Source organism: Crinia signifera, chromosome 2 (assembly GCF_055691185.1).
Source record: "Crinia signifera chromosome 2, ASM5569118v1, whole genome shotgun sequence".
Classification (NCBI taxonomy): Eukaryota; Metazoa; Chordata; class Amphibia; order Anura; family Myobatrachidae; genus Crinia; species Crinia signifera.
This window is the reverse complement of record NC_139218.1, coordinates 228,940,666-228,963,024: the sequence shown is the minus strand read 5'-3', so window position 1 is coordinate 228,963,024 and position 22,359 is coordinate 228,940,666. Positions and strand designations below refer to the sequence as shown.

At 42.5% G+C, this 22,359-nt stretch overlaps 1 protein-coding gene across 2 annotated transcripts in view; it reads left to right on the top strand.

Annotated features, from left to right (window-relative positions):
* The window catches only part of RAD51C (RAD51 paralog C), an 84,395-nt gene that overhangs the window by 13,667 nt on the left and 48,369 nt on the right, over positions 1–22,359 (top strand). Inside the window, exons 3-5 of one of the 2 annotated variants that reach the window (XM_083173971.1) lie at positions 10,857–11,023; positions 17,429–17,562; positions 20,895–21,026. In XM_083173971.1, coding sequence (XP_083030097.1) covers positions 10,857–11,023; positions 17,429–17,562; positions 20,895–21,026 — 433 coding nt within the window. The remainder of the gene's footprint in view (positions 1–10,856; positions 11,024–17,428; positions 17,563–20,894; positions 21,027–22,359) is intronic. The other variant, XM_083173972.1, reaches the window with a different exon arrangement.

The following is a 22,359-nucleotide window of genomic DNA, read 5'->3' as shown; positions in this document are numbered from 1 at the left end:
TACCGCGATTGCACTAGGTTCGCTCCAAGCTATGCTAAAAAATTTCTGTTTAAGTGGGAATCTAAACTATGTGTAGAAAATGCATAGCTGCAGGATACAGTGAGAATTCTGTAAATTACACCATCACAAAAGTAAGTATTTGGAACATGAAACATCGGTACTTATGTATTATCTGGGCGCCCGATTTTTTTCATTGCATGCCACTACTTAAGGCATGCGATGCAATTTTTTTTTTTCATTGTAAAGACCTGATTTTTTTAATTGTATAGTCATCCATAAGTGATTTCATACCCCCACTATCCAACTACGCATGGAGTTGACTTTATATAGTGTGGCGAGGGGACGTGGATTACTTTACATGTATTCTGCGGCTCCTCGCGGGACACGCTGCGCTCGCCACGCTTCGGGCTCGGTGGCTCGCTGCGCTCGCCACACTATATAAAATCAACTCCATGCGTACTTGTATAGTGGGGGTATGAAATCACCCATGGGTGACTTTACAATGAAAAATCGCATCGCATGAATTGTATGCCACTATATTGCATGCGATGCGATGAAAAAATCGGGCGCCCCGATATTACATAAGTACCGAAACAACATCTCTTTAAATCAGGAGGAGGAAAAAAAAAAGATGACTAATTTGAATGAGCGTTCATTACTTAATATTCAGATCAACATCTTAAAATTAAAAACACTGGAACATGCTTAAATTGTACTCCATTTTACTACCAGAAAATATAGTCTGTCACAGGCTTGTCACGGGCGTGTGACAGACTATGTGTGACCTGGGTGAACCAGTGGATGGTGCAGGGAACCGGAAGTTTTGCGGTTTCAGATACTGGTAACTCATGCACAGCTCCCTCCTATCTCCAAGGGCAGGGGCGGACCAAAGGCACGCAGCACAGTGCCTAAAGCAAAGCAGTTTTTAGAAAGTAAGTCTAAAATATAAATAATAATATAAAATATAAACATCTGTTCCAATGCACTTAGTTCTCCTTCTACACTGCTGGGGTGCTGCTGAATATGCTTATGCAGGCTTGTATAAAATCCAGGGTCAAGGCACTCGCCAGACTTTTTCAATATTTTAAAAATGTTTTATACATTTAAAACGACTGCATTTTATCTATATATATATATGTGTGTATATATATATATATATATACAAAAAGAAGTACCCTTTCAATGCGCTGAGTGATATTATATGGGCAGCAACTCAGTTAGTCCCCCCTGTTGGTGGAGGAGATGAAAGAAAAATGGATAGCGGGAAACAGTGCGCCACTGATAAGAAGTTCCACCACCAAATCTATAAAAAAACGACCTGTAGTAATAGCAGATGGATCACTGTTCAACAGTTTAATACATTTTAAAAGACAGATTATAATAACACTTTTTCATCTGTGTGGAGTCATTAATTCAGTTCGATAAATGCAAGGAAAACCCAACGCGTTTCATCATAAACTACTTCCTCAGGGGTAATTTTCTAGGAGGTGAAGAGGAGCCATATTACTTACTACATAAACATAGTGTATTTAGATATTTTAGGAGTACATACCCATAGGCAAATTAACCGTGAATACAAATGTTTACTCCAGATGTCAGTCTTTCCGACACAATGTAAAAGGTGTATGAATGGATCCCTTGGAGATCCTACTGTTGATGCACAACAGCATCTAAAACATATGTAATGTTATATATAAGGAGGAGAGCAAAATACAGAAATGAATAAAAGATGGCAATAATAGAATTAGCACATACCAATTTCCATGAGTCCTTTTTAAAAAAAAAAAAAACAAGTCCTGAGAGGATTCTTTCAAACAGATTCCTATAATGTCAATGAGAACCCATAAGCGGTAATAGAGGATTACCATAGTTGTATATGGCAATATCAGAAATCCATATTCTTTTAGACAAGCTTTTGACATAAGTAAATAGAAATAAGTACATTCTATATTTACAAGCCACAATAAGATTTGAAGAAAATGTAAGCCCTTACATACCTCAACGTGAAATCTCAGCAGGCATATAGTAGACCAAACTGCAGGTAAATCCCATGGGATATGGCCGGGCTATATATAGTGAAAGGTGGGCTATGTCACTTCCTGTGTGAGTAATTAACCCAATCCAGTATTAACTGGTCTAAATACCGTACATAGGTCGTGTATTTAACTTACTGTACATACGGAGATGTAGATACATCACTGATGGGTGTATTCTATTAATAAAGCAGTGTGTGAAGATAATCAATTAGTAGTTTTCAGCATCGCGGAAGCCCGCGTGCGTTCCACGTGACGTCACTTCCGTGACTACTTCTGCTTTGGTTTCCGTGTATCAATAGCGCTCCACTTGTTTCCACATTCCTTTATGGTGTGGAGGGAATGATACTAGTGTTCATTCTAGCACCCGCTATCTTTGAAAATCCATGCAGTTCCTCTTCTCAAACTGGGGTGTTGCTGTTTGCTGTGGTGTTTCTAGCAGTGTGGTCTGTATATCAGATTTTTACAGAAAAGAGAATGATAATCTCATTAAATAAATTGTCGGTGGGAGCACACCCCTGGATCTAATAGAAACTGAATAAACTTGACCAGAGGGGGCCAATTGAATAAATTAAAAAATTATTCTGATATCCATCTCCCTTCCTGTGCAACTGATCACCAAAAGCTCCTACTGGTCTGTATATCAGCGCTGATAAGCAAACCATACCTGTGCTAGAAATACCACAGCAGACCGCAACACCCCAGGCAGGGAAGAGGAACTGCATGGGTTTTCAAAGATAGGGGGTGCTAGAATGAACACTAGATACAACATGAATACTAAGGGTCATGCTTAGTGTAAGTGAATTTTTAAGTGGTACCCGCATTGTGAAAAATCACGTGCGTTCCACTATTGCGGTCCACGTGACGTAATATCCGGTGCTGATAATAAGTTATGTGAGTCCACTTCTTTTACTAAGAATATATGCAAACATCAAAATAAAGATATGATATCATAATGAAAGGTGTACATAATGTGATCCGATGGCACAATAGGTATAGCCCGATATGGAAGTGATACTGAATATTCCGTAAATTGCTGTGATACAAATTTGCTTTCCATAAGAATGGAAGTCTTAATATCAGACTTCCTATATGTATAAATATTGCCGTCCACGTGACGTAATTTCTGCTGCTGATAGTAAAAGAAGCGGACTGACATAACTTTTATTAAGAATATATGCAACACATCAAAATAAAGATATGGGGTGAAATGTAATAGGATGAGAGATTCAGAAAGTGAGAGATTTGGTAAGAAATCTCCAGTTTTTTTAAAGTGGCAATCATTGACACAGCAAAATCACACTGATTTTGCTGTGTCAATGATTGCCACTTTAAAAAAACTGGAGATTTCTTACCAAATCTCTCACTTTCTGAATCTCTCATCCTATTACATTTCACCCATGATATCATAATGAAAGGTATACATAATGTGATCCGATAGCACAATAGGTATAGCCCGATATGGAAGTGATACTGAATATTAAATAAATAGTTGTGATTCAAATTTGTGTTTAAAAAAAACGGAAGTCTTAATACCAGATGTATAAATAGCAATTATTGCATTCCAAATCATGCATTAATATAATGATACTGTAATAAGCGTTCCCAAAATCCAGTTTCCTTAGTGTATGACCAATGTAAGTGAATATTATCATACTTATATATGAGGGTAATAGACTGAAATTTTCTCCAATTACAAAACCAAACATAAGGTGATACAGCTTCATAATTATAAGAAAGCATTTATGTTCTTTCATAGCTGGGCCAGTGTAATTTAATTTAACAATAGGATGCTAATTTGTAGAAGTTTTCACTTTAGGCAATTTATGGTATTTAACAAAAAATTCTACCAGCTGTGGCCACATGAATTCTTCTTCGATTTAACAACAAGACAGTTAATAATATGCCTAATCTAAAAAGAATAATAATATTATACATACATACATATATCCCAAAAAATAGTGGTAGAGTAAGTAAAGGACAAATAAGTGTAATAGTACGTGTAATATTCCATATCTAAGATGGAGTATAGGATCAAGGGTAATGTGCAACAGACAAATAGAAAAAAGGTGAATGCATATATTGGTTATCCTAAGAAAGATACTATATCCACGTTTTCATTAACACCTTGTGGAAACACGGAATTTCCCTTATGGATAGAGTGAGATCTCTATCCCCACCTCTGGGATTTTCCAAAATTTGTTCTAAGACGGTGAACGATAAGTTGTGTGCATCAACCGTGGAATTGTGATTCTTTAAAAAGTGTCTGGGTAGGCTGTGGGTGAGAAGTCTGTGTTTTAATATTACGAAAGTGTTCTTGTATTCGTATCTTCAGCTGGCGTTTCATTTTACCGATGTATGTTTTGCCGCAATTGCAGGTGATTCTATAAACCACATATATGGAGTTACATGTTGTGGCAGAGTTCGCAGTATGCTCTTTCTTATCAATAGTACACTTGAATATCTTTTTTTTTTCTCCACAAACTTACAACAGATGCATCTGTTGCAAGGGTTGCATCTGTTAACTTTCTCCAAAAAGTTAACTTTTTCACTTGTTTTCAAAGTAGTTCTTAATTTACTCGGTGCGATTATACTCTTTAGGTTATTTGCCCTTCTAAAGACTATGGCCCTTATTCTGATCGGTGCGGCCGGATCCGATTATGCGGCCAGGACCGTGCGTGCGAAACCCCGCCTTCAATACGGATCGCCAACTCCGTCCGTACGCGGTAAGAAGCTGGCCGAACGGACCGCACGTGTATTTTTCACGGAATACGCCTCCTCCATCTCAGGGAACCTCCCCCATCATTCGATGGTCGCAGACCATCGAATGCAGGACCGAGTGCTCCACCAGCTCCCGCAACCTCAGACCACACGGACATTTTTCCGTGCAAAAGCAGGGATCTGGGCGGGCAGCTGACATCCGGCGATGTCATATGTCCGCCCCCTACACGTGCATCACGGCCGCATTACCATATGTACGCCCAGCGTTTGCATGGGAACGCCCATGAAACGCGGGGCGTATGCATATGGTAATGAGCCCAAATAGCCCTTCACGCCCCTCTCCACCCCCTGTTCGGAGTGTTCACATTTCATGCGGGATTTGGCCGTACGCCCCGCTCGCACATGCGCAGAGACGCCTCTGCACATGCGCAGACACAAAACATCGGCGGCACGAACGCACGCAGATATTACCGCACCGATCAGAATAAGGGCCTTTATCTGGTCTGGTGGGAAGGTGCGGACCCAGGATCTGATCTTCAACACCTCTCGTTGACGGTGTTGAAAGCGTCCCGGTGTCCTTCCTCGTATCAATGTAGAGAGAAGGGACTCCAGAGATCCCCGCAGAGTAACCCCAAAGGACAGGCTGCACTCAAAGGCTATGGATGGTATCCAAATTTTATATATTTAAATAGCAAGTACAAGAAAAGTCATGTCGACGTTTCAAAGCCCAAATGGCTTTTTCTTCAGGAGGTGTGTCTTGTTAAGGTGCATAAAGTGCTGTGAAAAAGCTTGGCGCAGTGTGCTCTTCCTACCTTTATCTAGCCACTCAAAACAGGCATGTGTCTCGTGCCGCCGCCAGTGGCCGCAGTCAGCACTTTCGGAAATCCCGCTCACGCTCCTCTGTGATGTCACTTCATCGATCTACAATAAACGCTTGTCTCAGAGGGGAGAAGATTGAACAACCGGTGGCAAAACATTTTAAAAACCTGAGCCACACAGTGAATGATCTCAAAAGTAAAATCATCGATCATATCCCCCCCTTAGCCGGGGTGGTGACCGGCAAAAAATCCTTACCCAGAGAATCCCAATGGATTTTCACACTCAACACTAACTCCGGTACTGCTTTCCTAGCACGGCGCCCATCTCATTGATTGAATGCTTGTATTTAAGGCATACAATCAACGCGATAGACCCGATTTTTTTAATCTCATGGATCTTATGCATACATAAGATGCATGAGAAAAAAATCATGAGCCCCCAATAACCATTGTTAACGCCACCAGTACTATCAATGCCAACCCAAAGCGTGGCGAGCGCAGCGTACCGCGTCCTCCGACCTTTTCATACCCCCACTATCCACGTCGGCGTGGAGTTGATTTTATATGGAGGAACATCACATCAATAACATCAAGTACAGTATGTCTTTAAACAATGTTTTTTATATCTATATTTTTATTACCTTTCTATCAGTGTATGCATGTAATTTTTATAATAAGCTGTTTAATGCAAATTTTGCGATGAGTCCCCTTAGTCACATAATACTTTTTCCGTGTATGGGGGTGCAATATGTACCTACCCACCAACATATTTTTCATTTCCAGCCCGTTAACATGCACATCTAAGTTTGTGGTGTACGTTCTGTTTTGCCCATTTGGCTTTTACTATGTGGGCATAGCAGAGCGGCAGTTCAGGGAGCGATTTGCACAACACCGCTATGGGATCCAGGCAGTGCTGATGAGCGGTACTAGTGACCAGCCTGTGGCCTGCCATTTTGCTACCCTGAGGCACAATGTGGCCACGTTGCACCACAAGATCCCCCGTCATGTTGAATACTGTATATTAACTAATATATAGAAATATAAGTACACAAAAGTGGTAATTATTGCAATGCATAGTCAGTACAATAGTAGATAGCTGACAACCAAGAACTGATTATTAAAGAAAAAAATAATTGGTCTGATCGATATGAAGAAAATGTTATTAATATGTTGTTTTTCATTTTTAGTGTCCCTATATACAGACATTTTTTATATATAGTTTTTTCGTTATTTACACTTAAGTTTTATAACAAAGCACATTCACAGAGCAGTGCACCTTGTGACAAATTACATACACACAAGGGTTAATTCCTTATATATGGCACTTTAATCCTCAGTATTCTGAGGTCTGATAAAGCACGATCTTGAAGTTATTTTCTGTTTTTTCAATGTTTTTTTTATTGTTGTATTTTATGATGTCAAACGTTGTGTACGGTAATTATGGAGGTCTCCGGGCAGCCGCGTTTCCATAGCAATGAGTAGCAGCACTGGGTGGTGCAGGTCTCCGGATGCTCAGTCCGTGACTTCCTGCAGATACGCTTCCGCTGTGGGTGGGGGTTGCGAATGACGGGAGCATGGCAGGTGCCAGGGGACAAGCACACGCCCGGAAAGGAGGGGCTGCAGGTTTTTATTTTGAGCACTATTATGTTTTGTTCACTTGCGTGTGGCTTGGGAAAGGGGTGTAAGCCCCAAAACGTTGCTGCTATTAAAACCCACACATTTTTTTTTCACCCTGATATAAAGTCTCCGAGTGCGGCCTTTTTTCTGGAAATACATTTCTGTGTGGACATTGGCCCACTCTGGAAAGGCATGTATGTATGTATTTATGTATATGTGTATGTATACAGTATATGTGTGTGTGTGTGTGTGTGTGTGTGTGTGTATATGTGTGTGTATATAATACTAGTAAGCTCGCTCTAAGCTAATGCTTCGAAAGCTAGTCTGCTTAACGTTTAACGTAACATTTAATCTAAATTGTCCAGACCAGAGATGGTCGCTGATGAAAAGTAGACTCTGCCGGGAGAGCCCCAAAGGGAAACAGCTGATCGCAGGAGCATGCTCCTGCAACAGCGACTATTAGGGGGCGTGAACACGGGAATTCGCACCCAGCGATTTATCGCTGCAGCAAAAACAAATCACTGGCAATATGGTAGTTCAGCGATCATTTTGCCAGCGATATTGATTTTACACAGATTTTATTTATTCTTAGAGTTGAGTTACAACACCATCACTGTTGGAGGTTACATACACAAGCTAATAGGAAGAAAAAGAAACCTTTATACACTTACATGTGAGTGGGATAGGCTTTCCTATTTGACACCACAGTTATAGCTCATCTTTAATTTTTCAGATATAACAATGCTACACATGTTTTTACATGTTTGAAGGATATTGTCGATAATTATGGAGAAACTTGATGGAAGATATCTTTCACACATTGGGGCTGATGTATTAAGCCTTAACTAGATCAATTCAAGGGTGATAAAGAGAGATAAACGTCCAGCCAATCACCTCCTAACTGCCATGTTACAGGCTGTATTTGAAAAATGTCAGTAAGGAGCTGATTGGTTAGACGTTTATCTCTCTTTATCACCTTTGCATTTATCTCTTAAGGCTTAATACATCTGCCCCATAACCCGCTACCAAACGCACAAAAAGGAATACAACCAAGCTGCTTAAAGATACCTTTATCTGAACAGACAGGCGGCCATTATCAAGAGTACATGGTACACCATTCTTGGAATAATTATTAATTTTAGAAAATAGATACCATTTCATGTTTTATGATGATATATATCATGTGAGTTAGGGTACCTATACCTGGTGCAGGTTACACACACAAGATTAAAGGAGGAAACGAAACCTTTAGATACTTGTGACCATTCACAGCACTGTGATCATTCAAACTTTTATTTAGTCCTTTATATATTTCAATAGTACACTTTTTTTCATTCTTTTTTTGCATGTTTGCATGTTTGATGGACTTTATATGTAAACTCGTAGAAGCTTAATCCACTGTTTTATCTGGCTGTAAAGATTATTTTAAGTAATTTAGAAGATAAAGATGAAAGAAAGCCCTTTCATCCACCCACTAAACCATTATGGGGGGTATGCAATCTGGGATCACGGCTGTCAATCCCCGCCGACAGCCGTGATCCTTGCCCATTTGCAGTCAGATCGATCGCATAACGACAGACGGGATTCAATGTCCCGCCTGCCGATGGGCGCAAATGGGGCGTGGCCGTGAAAACGGCCGTGGATTGACGATCTGCGGTCTGGATCACGACAATCCACGGCCGTTATCGGCAAAACGTGCCCGACAGCTTCTGAAGGTGGGCCCCTTTTGCCGTGATCCTGCATCACTGCTGTCGTTAATGACAGCATTGAATAGGGAGCCGCTGCTTTTTCCCATGTCGGAAATAGCGGCAGCATATTGCATACCCCTATATATGCTCTAATGGCAACTACAGTACACATCTGGTATCTAAATAAATGGGAGACCTTTCGGAAAAATGTTTTTCCAACTGTCCAAATATACACTACAGTGCAAGCAAGTAGTATATAGGAGAATGCAAATAAATGAATAACAGGTAATATTACTGCCTAAACCAGTAGCAATATAGATACAAGTTGCCTTAAAACGCCATGAAGTTCTAGATGCATGACGAGCGTAAGTTGTCAGGTCCTGTGCAACACTGCTAATGGGAATCTTTATTGCTACAGATATGGGTTATTTAAAACACAATGCAACTAGGATGCACAAGGATGCTTTGCTGATTAATTTGATATAATTGCACTTGCATATTGTGTGTGACTGAGGGGTAGATTTATTATCTGCCCATAAGGATCTTTATCTGCCCCCTTTCGCTTCACCACTTTATTGTGGTGAAGCGGCACCGCTCTTCTTCTAAATGTATTAACTATGTGGTATACGTTAAGGGAGTGCGTTATCCCCAGTAGACGGGGATATGCATCCTCCCATAAAGTATGACCGCTTCTCCCCCTTGTTTCATCTGTGCATGCGCTGGTTTCCCTGACTTGCGATGCGCCGCTTGCTGGTCTCCGGCGGCTTCAAATTAAAACTGCGCATGTGCCTGGTAATGTTCGCAGCGGCTGCTGTATATGCACATGCGCAGTTTTAATTTGAAGATGTCCGAGACCAGCAAGCGGTGCTGAACACCATACAGGAGACCAGCGAAAAAAGGAGGAGCGCACAGCCATCCAGGAACTTAATAAATAAGGTATATTAAGCAGGCGCCCACTGTTAGATAACGTATAACGTTATCCCTCCTCCCATGTACCCGAACAGCGGGTATAATAGATGAGGGGAAGCGCTATCCTCTGCTTCTGCGCACTGGAATAGCGCATATGCCCCACAGCGCCAATTGATAAATCTACCCCTGAGTCTGTAGAAGGAACCAAACTTACTTTGGAAAAAAAGCTGTGGCTGCTACATTGTAGCATTCATGTACAGATGCAGAGGCTCAACCTGGATACACTGAGACGATATTGACCCAAATCTGGCATATTGCTCAGTGTGCATCCACAATTTGCAGGTGTCCATGGTAGCTAGCGACATCACCTGATTGGTTCTACTGAATGGCAAACCAGGGGATAACACTAGAAACCTAGAATATGTAAATATTACTTTGTCACTTATTTCTTCTTCTGGTTTGTACCCAACATCCAATATGTTTGCCCGCCATTGCGAAGTATGTACCCAGCTAAACAACCATTTTGATTGCCGAAACTACAAACGTACAAATTTGGGGCCTGATTCAGAGTTGATTTCAAAATCTTTCTCAAATGGGCAAAACCATGTGCACTGCAGGTGGGGAAGATGTAACATTTTCAGAGAGAGTTGGATTTGGGTCGGGTGTGATCAAACTGAAATCTAAATTGCAATGTAAAAATAAAGCAGTGTTGGAGGAAAATGCATGCGATATGGCCACTTTTCATCCAATACCTCTTTCCAGAAGCTTGAAATCCAATGAAAAGTGGCCAAATCGCACAAGTGAATGGGGCCTTTACAGTGCACATGTTACATTTGCCTCACCTGCAGTGCACATTGTTTTTCCCATTTATGAAATATTTTACTTTTGTTGGGTTGGCTTTTTGGTTAAACAAACATATTGCGTAATATGTGGTCATCAAATAACTTACATTCGCTATTATGATTTGAAGGTGCACATTATCTTTTTCTTTTTTCACTGTGTTTATTTAACTTTGCAATTCATTTTCTTCTTTGCTGTACCTCAATCATGAGTCCCTTATTATTTTTCAGTATGCAACTTGCAGTAGATGTGCAGATCCCAGAATGTTTTGGTGGTATTGATGGTGAAACAATATACATTGACACAGAGAACAGTTTCATGGTTGAAAGGCTGGTGGACATTGCAAATGCTTGTGTTCTGCACTGCTATCTTATTACACAAGCCAACCAGCAAGATGGTATGTATGCATTGCATTTTAAATGTTTCCTTAACTTATATGGGTAAATATACAGAAAAAGGTGCAATCAGACACATAGCCCTTCTCAGCATGGTGGACAGTCTCGATCATATAAGTTTGTACACCAGAGTGCATAAGGAAGGTATGCTTGGTGGGAGAATCATGTCCACAATCAGAGAACAATGGGGGTATTCAGAGCTGATCGCTGCAGTGCGATTTAGTTATTACAGTAACTGCTCAGTCTGAGTAAAATCCCACCCCTGTGTGCTGCGCTGCAGGGGCTGACAGAGTTGCTTCTTGTCCTGTGAGCTGGAGAGAAAGCACTGCTTTCTCTCTGCTCAGTGCACTGACTTCTCTTCTTTTTACATGAAGATGAGTCTCCTGGGCCCTGGGGGACCTTAAATCGGCTCCCTGCTAGAGAGAGGTCATGGATGGCGGACCCCTGTTATGGCGCCGCCATTTACAAGGGCTTACCAGCGCACTCCATTTTGGGATGGAGAACAAGCTGGTTACAGGAGCCCTGTGCAGCAGGGCACTGTTAATTGATCCCCATTGGAAGGGGAAACACTGGGAGGCTAATGGGAGCGGCTGAAAGGGGAGGGCGCAAAAACGCATTCCCTCCCCGCTGAAGCAGAGACTTTTCTTCCATTCTGAAGAGCTGAAAGGAGTTGATATGGCTGTCAGAAAACTACAGTGAGAGATTTCTCTAAGCAGTGATTTTCCTGTGACCGCTGGGTCAGCGACAGCAGCAGTTAACAGATAAGTACACTGGTTACATTATTCTGTATAGCGCCTGACATTTTGCACTGTGATTTGTTAGACTGATAGAAAGGTGTAATTCTGCTGTTGTGAAGGAGGGGAAGGCTGCCATGTTAATTGACTGCAGGTTTTGCGGGGTCAAATTAACCAGTGAACAGATGGGCCAGGGGGATTTGCGTGTGATGCTGTTCCCAATGGGGCTCAAGTTCAGGGGGCAGAGCAGTCAGAACCTGCGTAGGCGGCTGCCCTGGCCAGCTCTATGGCTGATTTGGTACAGGCCCTCAATAGGCAGTGGGATGAGCTTTCCAGTTCCTCTAGATTATTTTCTCCCTCTCGGCCCTCTGTGAGTTCTCCTCCACCATCACAGGGAGATCCTGCCTTGTTGCAGGTTTTGCAGCACACAGCTCAGGGTGTGCATAAAATTAGTAAGTTCATGAAACAGTTTCTTAGGGTACCTGCGGTTACCTCTACCAGACACCCATTATCTGAACCACCTCTCCTTAATCTTGATTCAGAGGAGGAGGAGGGCGAATGTGTTACAGAGACTGTTTGGGTACAACAGGATGTGGATGCCTCTGCCCCTGGTGTGGAGGACTTGATTTTGGCTTTGCGCCAAGCTTTAAATCTTGCTGAATTTGACGCTGTTCAGCAGGAAGGTGTGTTTAAAAGTCAGCGCAAGTCTGGAGTCACTTTCCCTACTGACAAAAGCATGCCAGATCTTCTGGGGGGGGCCTGGAAGACACCAGATGAAAAGGTTGTTATTCCATAATACCTTAAACCCCATGCCGGAGGATCATGTAAAGTTGTGGGAAAAGGTGCCCTTAGTGGATGCCCCTGTGGCCCATCCTTCTAAGACCATGGTTCTACCTATACAGGGAGGTGTGGCCTTTAAAGATTCTGTAGATAAGGAACTGGAAGGTTGCCTTAAAGCCTATTATGGCGTGGGTCTCTAGGGCCATGATGGTGTGGGCGGACACATTGTGTAGTCAGCTTACACCTGATTCTGTTACTGAACTTTTTTCCTTGTCGTAAAAGGTAAAATGTGCAGCAGAATATGTGTGTAATGCCGGACAGAAGGGAGTCAAGATGGCGTCCAAAGTCTCAGTCATTTCCATCACGGCTAGGAGAGCTCTGTGGCTCAAAGCCTGGGAGGCGGATAGCGACTCCAAGAAGTTACTTGAGGCTTTATCGTTTAAAGGGGAAGTCCTTTTTGGCGCAGAATTGGAGGCCTTAATTAAGCAGGCTTTTGGGGGGAAAGAGTTCTTTCCTGCCGGGTCCAGTTTCTAAGCAGAGCGGTTCTCGCTTTGGGGTTTTTCACCCTTCCTTTCGTTCCTCCTTTTCGGGACGGTGCGCCTGGCAGTGGACAAGCAGGTAGGGGGAAGTCTCCCAAATCCCGTTTCGGTGCTCTCACAAAGAAGCATTCTTCCAAGCCAGAGGATAAATCCTCAGCATGACGGGGTGCGGACTCCTCATTCTGGGATCAGTGTGGGGGGTCGCCTCGTGCAGTTTCAGGGTGCGTGGTTCGAGTCCTCGCAGGTTCGGGGGAGGGGGAGCATGCGAGGAAGGCTTGCTGGGACTCATAGTTTATTCTTTTTTTTTACATTGAAATCAGCCCGGTGACCACCGCACAGGGTCACCGGGGACAGCACCAGGCTTCAGCCTGGTCACGTAAGTCCTGGAGGGGGGGGACCCCTTTATTGCGTACACACTGCACTTTTGTTCCGATATGGGACAGTCCTGTCGGATGAAAATTAGGGGGGTCCCAACTCCCCCAGGGCCCCTGGCCAGGCTGACTGGTCGGTAGGGTTAATGTTTTGGCCGCGGGACCTTATCTAATAAGTGTCCCCCGGTTGTGACATTACCCTGCTGGCTGGTTTGGCCTGTGGCTGATTCTTAAAATACGGGGGACCCCCTTGTCATTTTGTCCCACGTATTTTGGGAACCGGACCTGGAGCCTGGGGCTGGTTTTAAAAAATCGTGGAAACCCTATTTGTCGGGGTTCCTGATTTTTTTTTTTGATTTTTTTTTATTACCGGCCCCGGCTCTGTCAGCCTGGTGCTGGTTACAGCTGTGGGGGGGACCCCACGCTGTTTTTTTAAATTTATTTATTTATTTCTCTATTTTTTTATACTGAAGCCTGCAAGGATCTGACTGATCCATGCAGGCTTCTGCCAAATACGACCGCAAAATACAGTGTATTTTCCTGACGTATATTCGTGGCCGTTTTACACTAATTAGTGACCGTATTATCAATAAGGCCGCTTAGTAAATCAGGAACCACCATTCTTTTGAATGGTGATTCCTGGCGTATTCTATCGATGTTGTATTCATTCGTATTTGTAAATACAAATACGAATGTCCCATCAATATGAATACGAAAATTCGTATTTTTGGGATAGTAAATGACAGAAATACGTATATGCAAAAAAAAAATCGTATTTTCGTATGAAAATACGATCAAATTTTTGTTAGTAAATTTCCCCCTATGTCTGAAGCCATAATAATTGTTACTTTGAAATCTGGTAAAGATCCCACCTCTCCATATTCCTATCGACCTATCTCTTTATTCTCCACCGATGTGAAGGTTTTAGCTAAGATTTTGGCTACTAGGCTTAATTTATTGGCCACATCCGTTATCCACAATGACCAAACTGGCTTTATGCCAGGAAGATGTTTACTACAAAATCTCAGGAGGTTATTTTGTCATTTACAGCCATGAGTTAATGCTGACTCAGGGGCAGTGGTGGTGTCCTTGGACGCTGCCAAGCCCTTCGACTCAGACAAATGGAGCTACCTTTGGAGGGTACTTGACAGGTTTCCCTTTGGTCCCAGATTTATACGCTGGGTCCTATTATTCTACTTTAAGCCAGCAGCTTGCATCTTGGTTAACAGCAACCAGACCCTTTCCCTTAGGGAGAGGTAACCCATAAGGGGTGTCCTCTCTCCCCGGCCCTATTTGCACTTACAATTGAGCCTTTGGCTAGTTACCTCTGCACATCTGATATTGAGGGTCTTAGGTTGGGTAATGTTAATAATGGGTAATGATAATGACGCTATTGCATGATGACATGCTTTTATTTCTTCGGGATGTGACAAGTTTACTACCTTCTGTGCTACAAAGAATTAACTTTTTATTGTTTATTCTGGCCTGTGTATAAATTGAACTAAATCTAATGTCATGCCTTTTTCTGGTTTCTTACCTGATGTCACAAACCCACAGTGTCCTCCACTGTGGACTCTATGATTTACCTATCTAGGAGTCTGGATTACTCCCAACACCTGCGATTTTTTGTGGCACAATATGTTGACCCTGTTACACAGGAGTTCAGAACGAAGGCACATTTATGGAAGAAGCTTCCTCCTACAGTTACTGGCTGCATTAATTTATTCAAGATGGCTATTCAGCCTAAATACTTGTATTTATTACAAAACTCCCCTGTATATATTCTTAAAATGGTATTTTCAGCTATAGATAATGTTATATCCTCCTTTATATGGGTTAGTGGAGCTCTGAGAGTAGCTATCAAGGCCTTGGTCAAGTCTTAAGGTGGCCATACACACACAGATTTATCTTCAGATCTGGCTGGTTGGAACAAAATCCTGGTAATGGATGAGAGCAAATGACAGTTGACCATTTGCTTGGAAATGCTGAAAAACTGACAAACTGTCACTCATCCATAACTATGTTTTTGTTCCAACCAGCCAGATCTGAAGATAAATCTTACTAGTGTATGGGCACCTTAAGTTGGCCAGTGGCTTGGGTCTTTTCTAATATACATGATTATTACCTCGCTGCCCAATTATTACATATCTCTAATTGGCTTCAAGACAAGGGTACTTCTACTTTTACAGGTATTTTTGCCGAATAGGTACAAGACCCCTATACAATTATTGCTTTCTGGGAGCTCCATATCTGCCCTACCCCCTATCATCAGATACTTTGCTTGTGTGGCGTATAACTCATACATTTTTTGACTGGCAGGATTTGGAAGAGGAATCTCCATTACGGTTCAGTTATTCGTTTGGGGAACTTTTATTCTAATCTCAAGATGTTTTGTGGTTGAGAGACGGAGTTTGCAAGCTCCAACAGTTGTATAGAGATGGAATTTTTAAGACGTGTGATCAGTTGAAATCTGATTTTGATGTTTCTAATAAGGCGTTCTATAGATATTTACAACTACGCCATGCCATTCAGGCCCAGTTTGGAAAGGCATCTATAACCATTTCAATATCTCCAGTCAAAAAACTACTTCTTAACTTAGGTCCAAGAGGACAGATCTCCACATTATATGCTGCACTAAATAGTCCTATTAACTTACATATATTTTACCTTTCAAAAAGTAAATGGGAAGTAAATGTAGGTGTTCTATCTGATGACCAATGGTTACAAGTCCTAGGCTCTACTAGATGCACTACTCTGTGTATCAGCAAAGCTATTTTTATATTATGTATAGGGTTTATCATACCCCAGTCTCCCTTAATAAGGCACACTTACGATCTGATAACTGCCAAAATGTGGGTAGGAGGGGGCTGATTTCTGGCATGTGTAATAAACTTGTCCGTCAATACTTGCTTTTTGGGCGAAGGTATGGGAAGATATAGTGCTTACTGAACCAACTCTCCCTGCAATGACGCCCCATTTATGTCTTTTTGGGCTGGATCTGGAAGAGACACACTCCTTACTAATTTACAGCGATGTTTTTGTCCCACTACCTTGGCCAAGGTCCTCATTGCAAGGAAATGGCTTGCTCCTGATCCTCATGTATTTCATTGGAGGGCCTTGGTCAATGAGGTGTCCGGACAGGAAAGAATTATGTTTAGAATTAGAGACTCACTCCCAAACTATTTCAAGAAATGGGACAGATGGAATACCTCAGCGAATGGTGGGGAGACGTTTCCACTTTCGAGGCTTATGTAGGGCTTTTAGTTTGTTACTTATTAAAATGAATCAGTGGTGCTGTTAGCATTATTTTAATACTGCCATGTACTTTCACCTGTGCATTAACCCCTTGGCGTGAATCTACAGAGATCTACACTTCCTTGATGTACCCTTTGTGCTTGCTTTACGCTTTTCTATAGCAGGAGCTATAATGATGTATACACTCATGGCTTGCTGCTTTCTCTTTTTATCATACCTTATCAAACCTGACTGCATACTTGTATCTATATATTCTTTTACAAGATCAGACACATGCTGTCTTCACAAGTTGCTTATGTTCTTTTATTATGCTTCTGTATCAATATTTACATTGTGTATGATGTTATACTCCACATTATTGCATACTCTGTACATCATTTTCTTTTTTTCTTGTTTTGTGTTGATGTTTTTTTTACTTTGCATATGAAAACAATATAAATGACTTACTAAAAAAAAAAAAACTCATGTAACATGCTCCACCACAGCCTGGTTTTTATCAACCATGCTCTTATATAGTCTGCTTGGGAAGTTTCTTGGCAATGCAGATACTGAGGAAGACATGGAGCTCCATTCTACACCTTTCAATGTAAAGGTTTTTTTGTTTTTTTGTTTTTTAAATACCTGTTTTTAACTATCCTCAATGGTCTTCTAACCATTGTACAGTAAGTGCTGTCTGGGGCATTTTGTTTGTCTTTTTAATTTTTGTATTCTTTTCTTCTATTTTACAGATCACAAAATAGCTATGCAGAGATTCACACTTGACAACATACTGTCACACATTTATTACTTCTGTTGCCATGATTACATTGAACTTCTTGCACAAATACATGTCCTCCCGGACTTTCTTGCACAACATCCAAAGGTAATTTGTCTTACCCAATTTTTTTTTTTTACATTTATTTATTGAGTATATAAATGGTACAATAAATTAACATCAATTAGCATAGAGCAGGTACATACGTGACCGTGTATCCAATACATATAAACCCAGTACAAGGAAATGTCAGGTACTTGTTTCCTAGCACGGCGCCCATCGCATCGCATTCCATAAGCCTTACAATGGGATGCGATGCGATGTTGCGCGATGGTACCCGATTTTATACAATTTAAAATCGTATACCATCGCATTGTATGCCATATACAATTTTAAATTGTATTAGCACCCTAATGGGTGTTTTTAATGTTAAATGGCCCCCCTATAAGATTATTAAATGTATAAGCCCTGTAATGGGTGCTTACAATGTTAAAAGCACCCCCAGTATTAACGCCAACCCGAAGCGCAGCGAGCCCGCGAGGGGTGGCGGTACGCGTCCTCCGACCTTTTCATACCCCCACTATCCACGTCGGCGTGGAGTTCATTTTAGATTGCGTGGCGAGCGGACGCAGAATACATGTAAAGTAATACTCGTGCGCTCGCCACGCTTCTGGCTCGCTGCGCACGCCACACTATCTAAATTCAACTCCACGCTGCCGTGTATATACGATGTTTAATTGTATAAGCACCCTAATGGGGGCTTACAATGTTAAATGCACCCCCACGCCACCCCCACTATGAATGTGAACCCGAAGCGCGGCGGTACGCGTCCTCCGACCTTTTCATACCCCCATTAACGCGTTTTGCTTTACATGTATTCCGCGTCCACTTGCGGGGCTCGCTGCGCTCGCCACACTATATAAAATCAACTCCACGCCGACGTGGATAGTGGGGGTATGAAAAGGTCAGAGGACGCGTACCGCCGCCCCTCGCGGGCTCGCTGCGCTCGCCATGCTTCGGGTTCACGTTCATAGTCGGGGTGGCGTGGGGGTGCATTTAACATTGTAAGCCCCCATTAGGGTGCTTATACAATTTAAAATCGCATCGCATTGTATGCCATATACAATGGTATACAATTTTAAATTGTATACTATTGGGTGCCAATCGCGTTGCATCGCATACCATCGCATGCCTTATGGTCTGCGATGCGATGGGTGCCATGATGGTACACAAGCACCCAATTCTTTAGCATAAATGTCACAATTAGTAGACAATGTGTCATTCTTGATCACCCACAAGTTGTCAAAAGATGGTAGGGATAACCTACATAAACAAATTAAAAAAAAAACTGCACATAAAATGCAAAAATGAACTCTTACGTAAAGGCCCTGCAGTGGAAACCAGTCTAAAAAGGAGCCTATAACACATGCCCCATGTGTGTTACATTAGGAAGTTTGCCCAGATCACATTTCCAACAATTTTGCAGAAAGGAGGTGACGAGGGTACAAAAATAAATGACAAAGGGGGAAATTACGTATACATAATGGAGGTTGTTAGTTAACCAACGGGAGATTTTTTTTCTTGATTGGCAACTATTTGCAATGTTAATAACTACTGGCGTAGCAATAACCACTGCTGCCCCGTGGTGGCTTGGGGCTCTTGCACCAGGGCCAGCTTCAGGCACATCTGTGCCCGTGGACCGGCAGCCATGGTTAATGTTCGGCGGGGCAGCACCTATCCACTCACCAGGCAGCAAAAGAAAGCTGCTTAGCGAGAGGGTCTAAATCAGGCCCTATGTGTGTAAGTGGCACTAAAATGGCATGGGGCAGATAATTTATAGTGACATCACTGCGTGTATATAGTTATCCCAAGAGTGCTGGAAACAAAGTAATTCCAGTACAAGCCTTGCTGTGGCCATAATTTGTAAGGGACATTGTTGTGTGTTAGGCATAAAATGGTTTCAGGGGCATTATAGTGTTTGACATAATGGCTAATGGGCATTAATGTGTGGCATATTGGCCCTAATTCAGATCTGATCGCAGTACAAATTTGTTCTCAAAATGGGCAAAACCATGTGCGCTGCAGGTGGGGCACATGTAACATGTATAGAGAGAGTTAGTTTTGGGGGAGTTATTTTGTTTCTGTGCAGGGTAAATACTGGCTGCATTATTTTTACACTGCAATTTAGATGTAAGGGGCAGGAATCAGATTTTTTTTTCTCTGGTGGCCAATATCTGGGCATGCAGGTTGCAGAATTGGGGTATAAGGTCTTTTGGTAGGGGGGCAGAAAAATGTATATTTATGCCACTAATATGCTGCAGTGTCTAATTGAATTTTCTAGTTAATCTCTAGGAGGGAGAAAGGCTTATTTTATACTGTGCTTGTAAACGGTAGATTACTGGTTAATTACCGTTTTTGTACCATTCACATTAAACCCGTTTTGAAAGCTACAAAAACGGTAATTCACCAGGCAATATACTACGTGTCCCCTGGTACCTGTCCTGCCGCGCCCCCCCCCCCCCCCCCCCCCCCCCCCCCCCCCCCGGTGCCTGGCAGCTGGTACCCCCTCCCCTGGTACCTGGTAACCCCCTCCCCTGGTGCCTGGCAGTAATCCATCCGGGCAGCGGGGCAGTGCAGTAGGCAGCGGCATGCCAGGGCTCCTAGTTGGCAAGTCCCCCACTGATGCAGGAGCATGATTCAGGAGGAGGCTGCAGCTGGTGCACAGACAGCGGGGGCACTGGAGATCCGGGCAGGTCCGTGCTCAGGAGGAGGAAGCGGAGGAAGGTCCATTAGAAGATTGTCATTTCATCGCGGGGGTCCCTGCCGCGAATGGGAAATAGCGGGCCCGAAAATTACATATGTGCATATCTAATGAGCCGCTAATTAACTATTCACATATTTAATGAACGGCTCCGCTATTTCCCATTCGCGGCAGGGACCCCCGCCGATGAAATGACAATCTCCTAATGGACCTTCCACCGCTTCCTCCTCCTGAGCACGGACCGCGCTGCCCGGATCCCCAGTGCCCTCGCTATCTGTGCACCAGCTGCAGCCTCTGCCTGCATGATGCTTTCATTCATGCATCAGTCTGGGACCTGCCGACTAGGAGCCCTGGAATGCCTGCTGCCTACCATGCTAACCATGCTGCCCGGATGCAAGGTACCAGCTGCAAGGTACCGGGGGGGGGGGGGGGGGGAACTATGGTGGGATCTTAAATACCGTTTCAGAGCCATTCTCACTGCATAAAAACCGGCTCTGAAACGTGTTGAAATACCGGTTATCTTTAACCGGTAAATCAACTCTGGCGTTTTCCTACTGCAGCCTTAAATGTTTAGAAAGGGGAAAAAACTGCAATTTACCATTTAAGACCTGCAGTGGGAAAGGGGCATATGATGGTGCTATAGAAATTAATGCTATTTTTTATGTTTGTTTTCTCTTAGATAAAACTGGTTATTATTGACAGCATTGCATTTCCTTTTCGACATGACTTTGAAGACCTCTCTTTACGTACACGCCTCCTAAATACGTTGGCACAACAGCTGATCAGCATTGCTAATTGTCACAAACTAGCAGTACGTACCTACGGTATATGTAAAAATTGTGTATCATTTAAGCTTTATTTAACAATTTCAAACTCACACAAAATGAAAGTAAATTCCCAGTGTACGGTGTACATGAAATAAGGAGGTATACTGTAGCTCACCATACAAAAAACTAAACCAGGTATGAACAAGGCGACCATTACTTTTAGCCTACTGTCAGTAAAGCTGACAATGAAGTACTAGGACAAATCTAACACTTGTAACAAAGGTAAAGAAACAGACACCTATAGAAAGTAACATTTTAGTGTCAGTTTCTACTGGTATGTCATTATACTGTATGTTTGCAAATATATTTACAGTAGTAGGACATTTTTTGTGTGTGTAGCCTAGGGTTTTGTATAGTGTGTTTGGCATTCTATAATCTCTTATTGGAACTACTGTAAATGGCAGATAGACCTCCACGTCCTTCACCGGCTTGGTCACGACTTAATGCTTTATAAAGGGAGAGACCCCCTATGGAGTATAGTACTTTAAATACAGTCAACCTTGGCAGTTTTCTGCATTTATAAATTGTTATTTCCTTTCCCTAGTGATGTCATGGCTACTAGACTGCACTTCCAAGATACTGTATAGTGAGGGGTTTATAATGCTTCAGTTGATGAACAGGATGGTTCTGAGAGGAGATAAACAGATCTCTCATGGTCGAGTCCGTGAAAAAGGAAAAACCGTAAAAAAAAAGTAAACAAAAATGCACTGGCCATGGAAGATATAAATTGTTATTGCAAAAATATGTTTAAAGCATTTTTCTCATTGAGCATGTTAGGTGCAATGCTATTCAGATTAAAGATCCAGCAGGATTCTAGTTTTCCAAAGTAAGTTCACAACGTCCACTGCGCTTATTTTTGGGGACATGATCGATGAGCATACAGCCATGTTGTAAAAAATGTTTGGCACAGGTTTATCTATCCCCAGAATTCAGACCGGCATTGAGGCACGATAATTGCCCATTCTCTCTCTGGTGGTCATCCCGATGTAGTACAGCCCGCAGGGCAGGTCAGGAAGTATATGACATGGTCCGTTGTACAAAGGAATTTCTGACAGATGTTAATCCTGACGCCACTTTGGGGTTGTGGGAACTTGTCAGTTAGCATGGCTCCGCAGGTAGTGCAGGACCTGCACTTGAAGCACCCTGTTTTGCCACTGTTAAGCCAAGTATTAGGCTCACGTTTGGGTGCATCAGGAGTTGTCAGAGGTTGGGGCCTTGTTTGTAGGCATGCATCAGTGATTTCATTCTTTCCATCCCAAGGGCCAGATCGGATTATATAACAGGCCAATATTGTTGATAAATCTGTTTACAGGAACC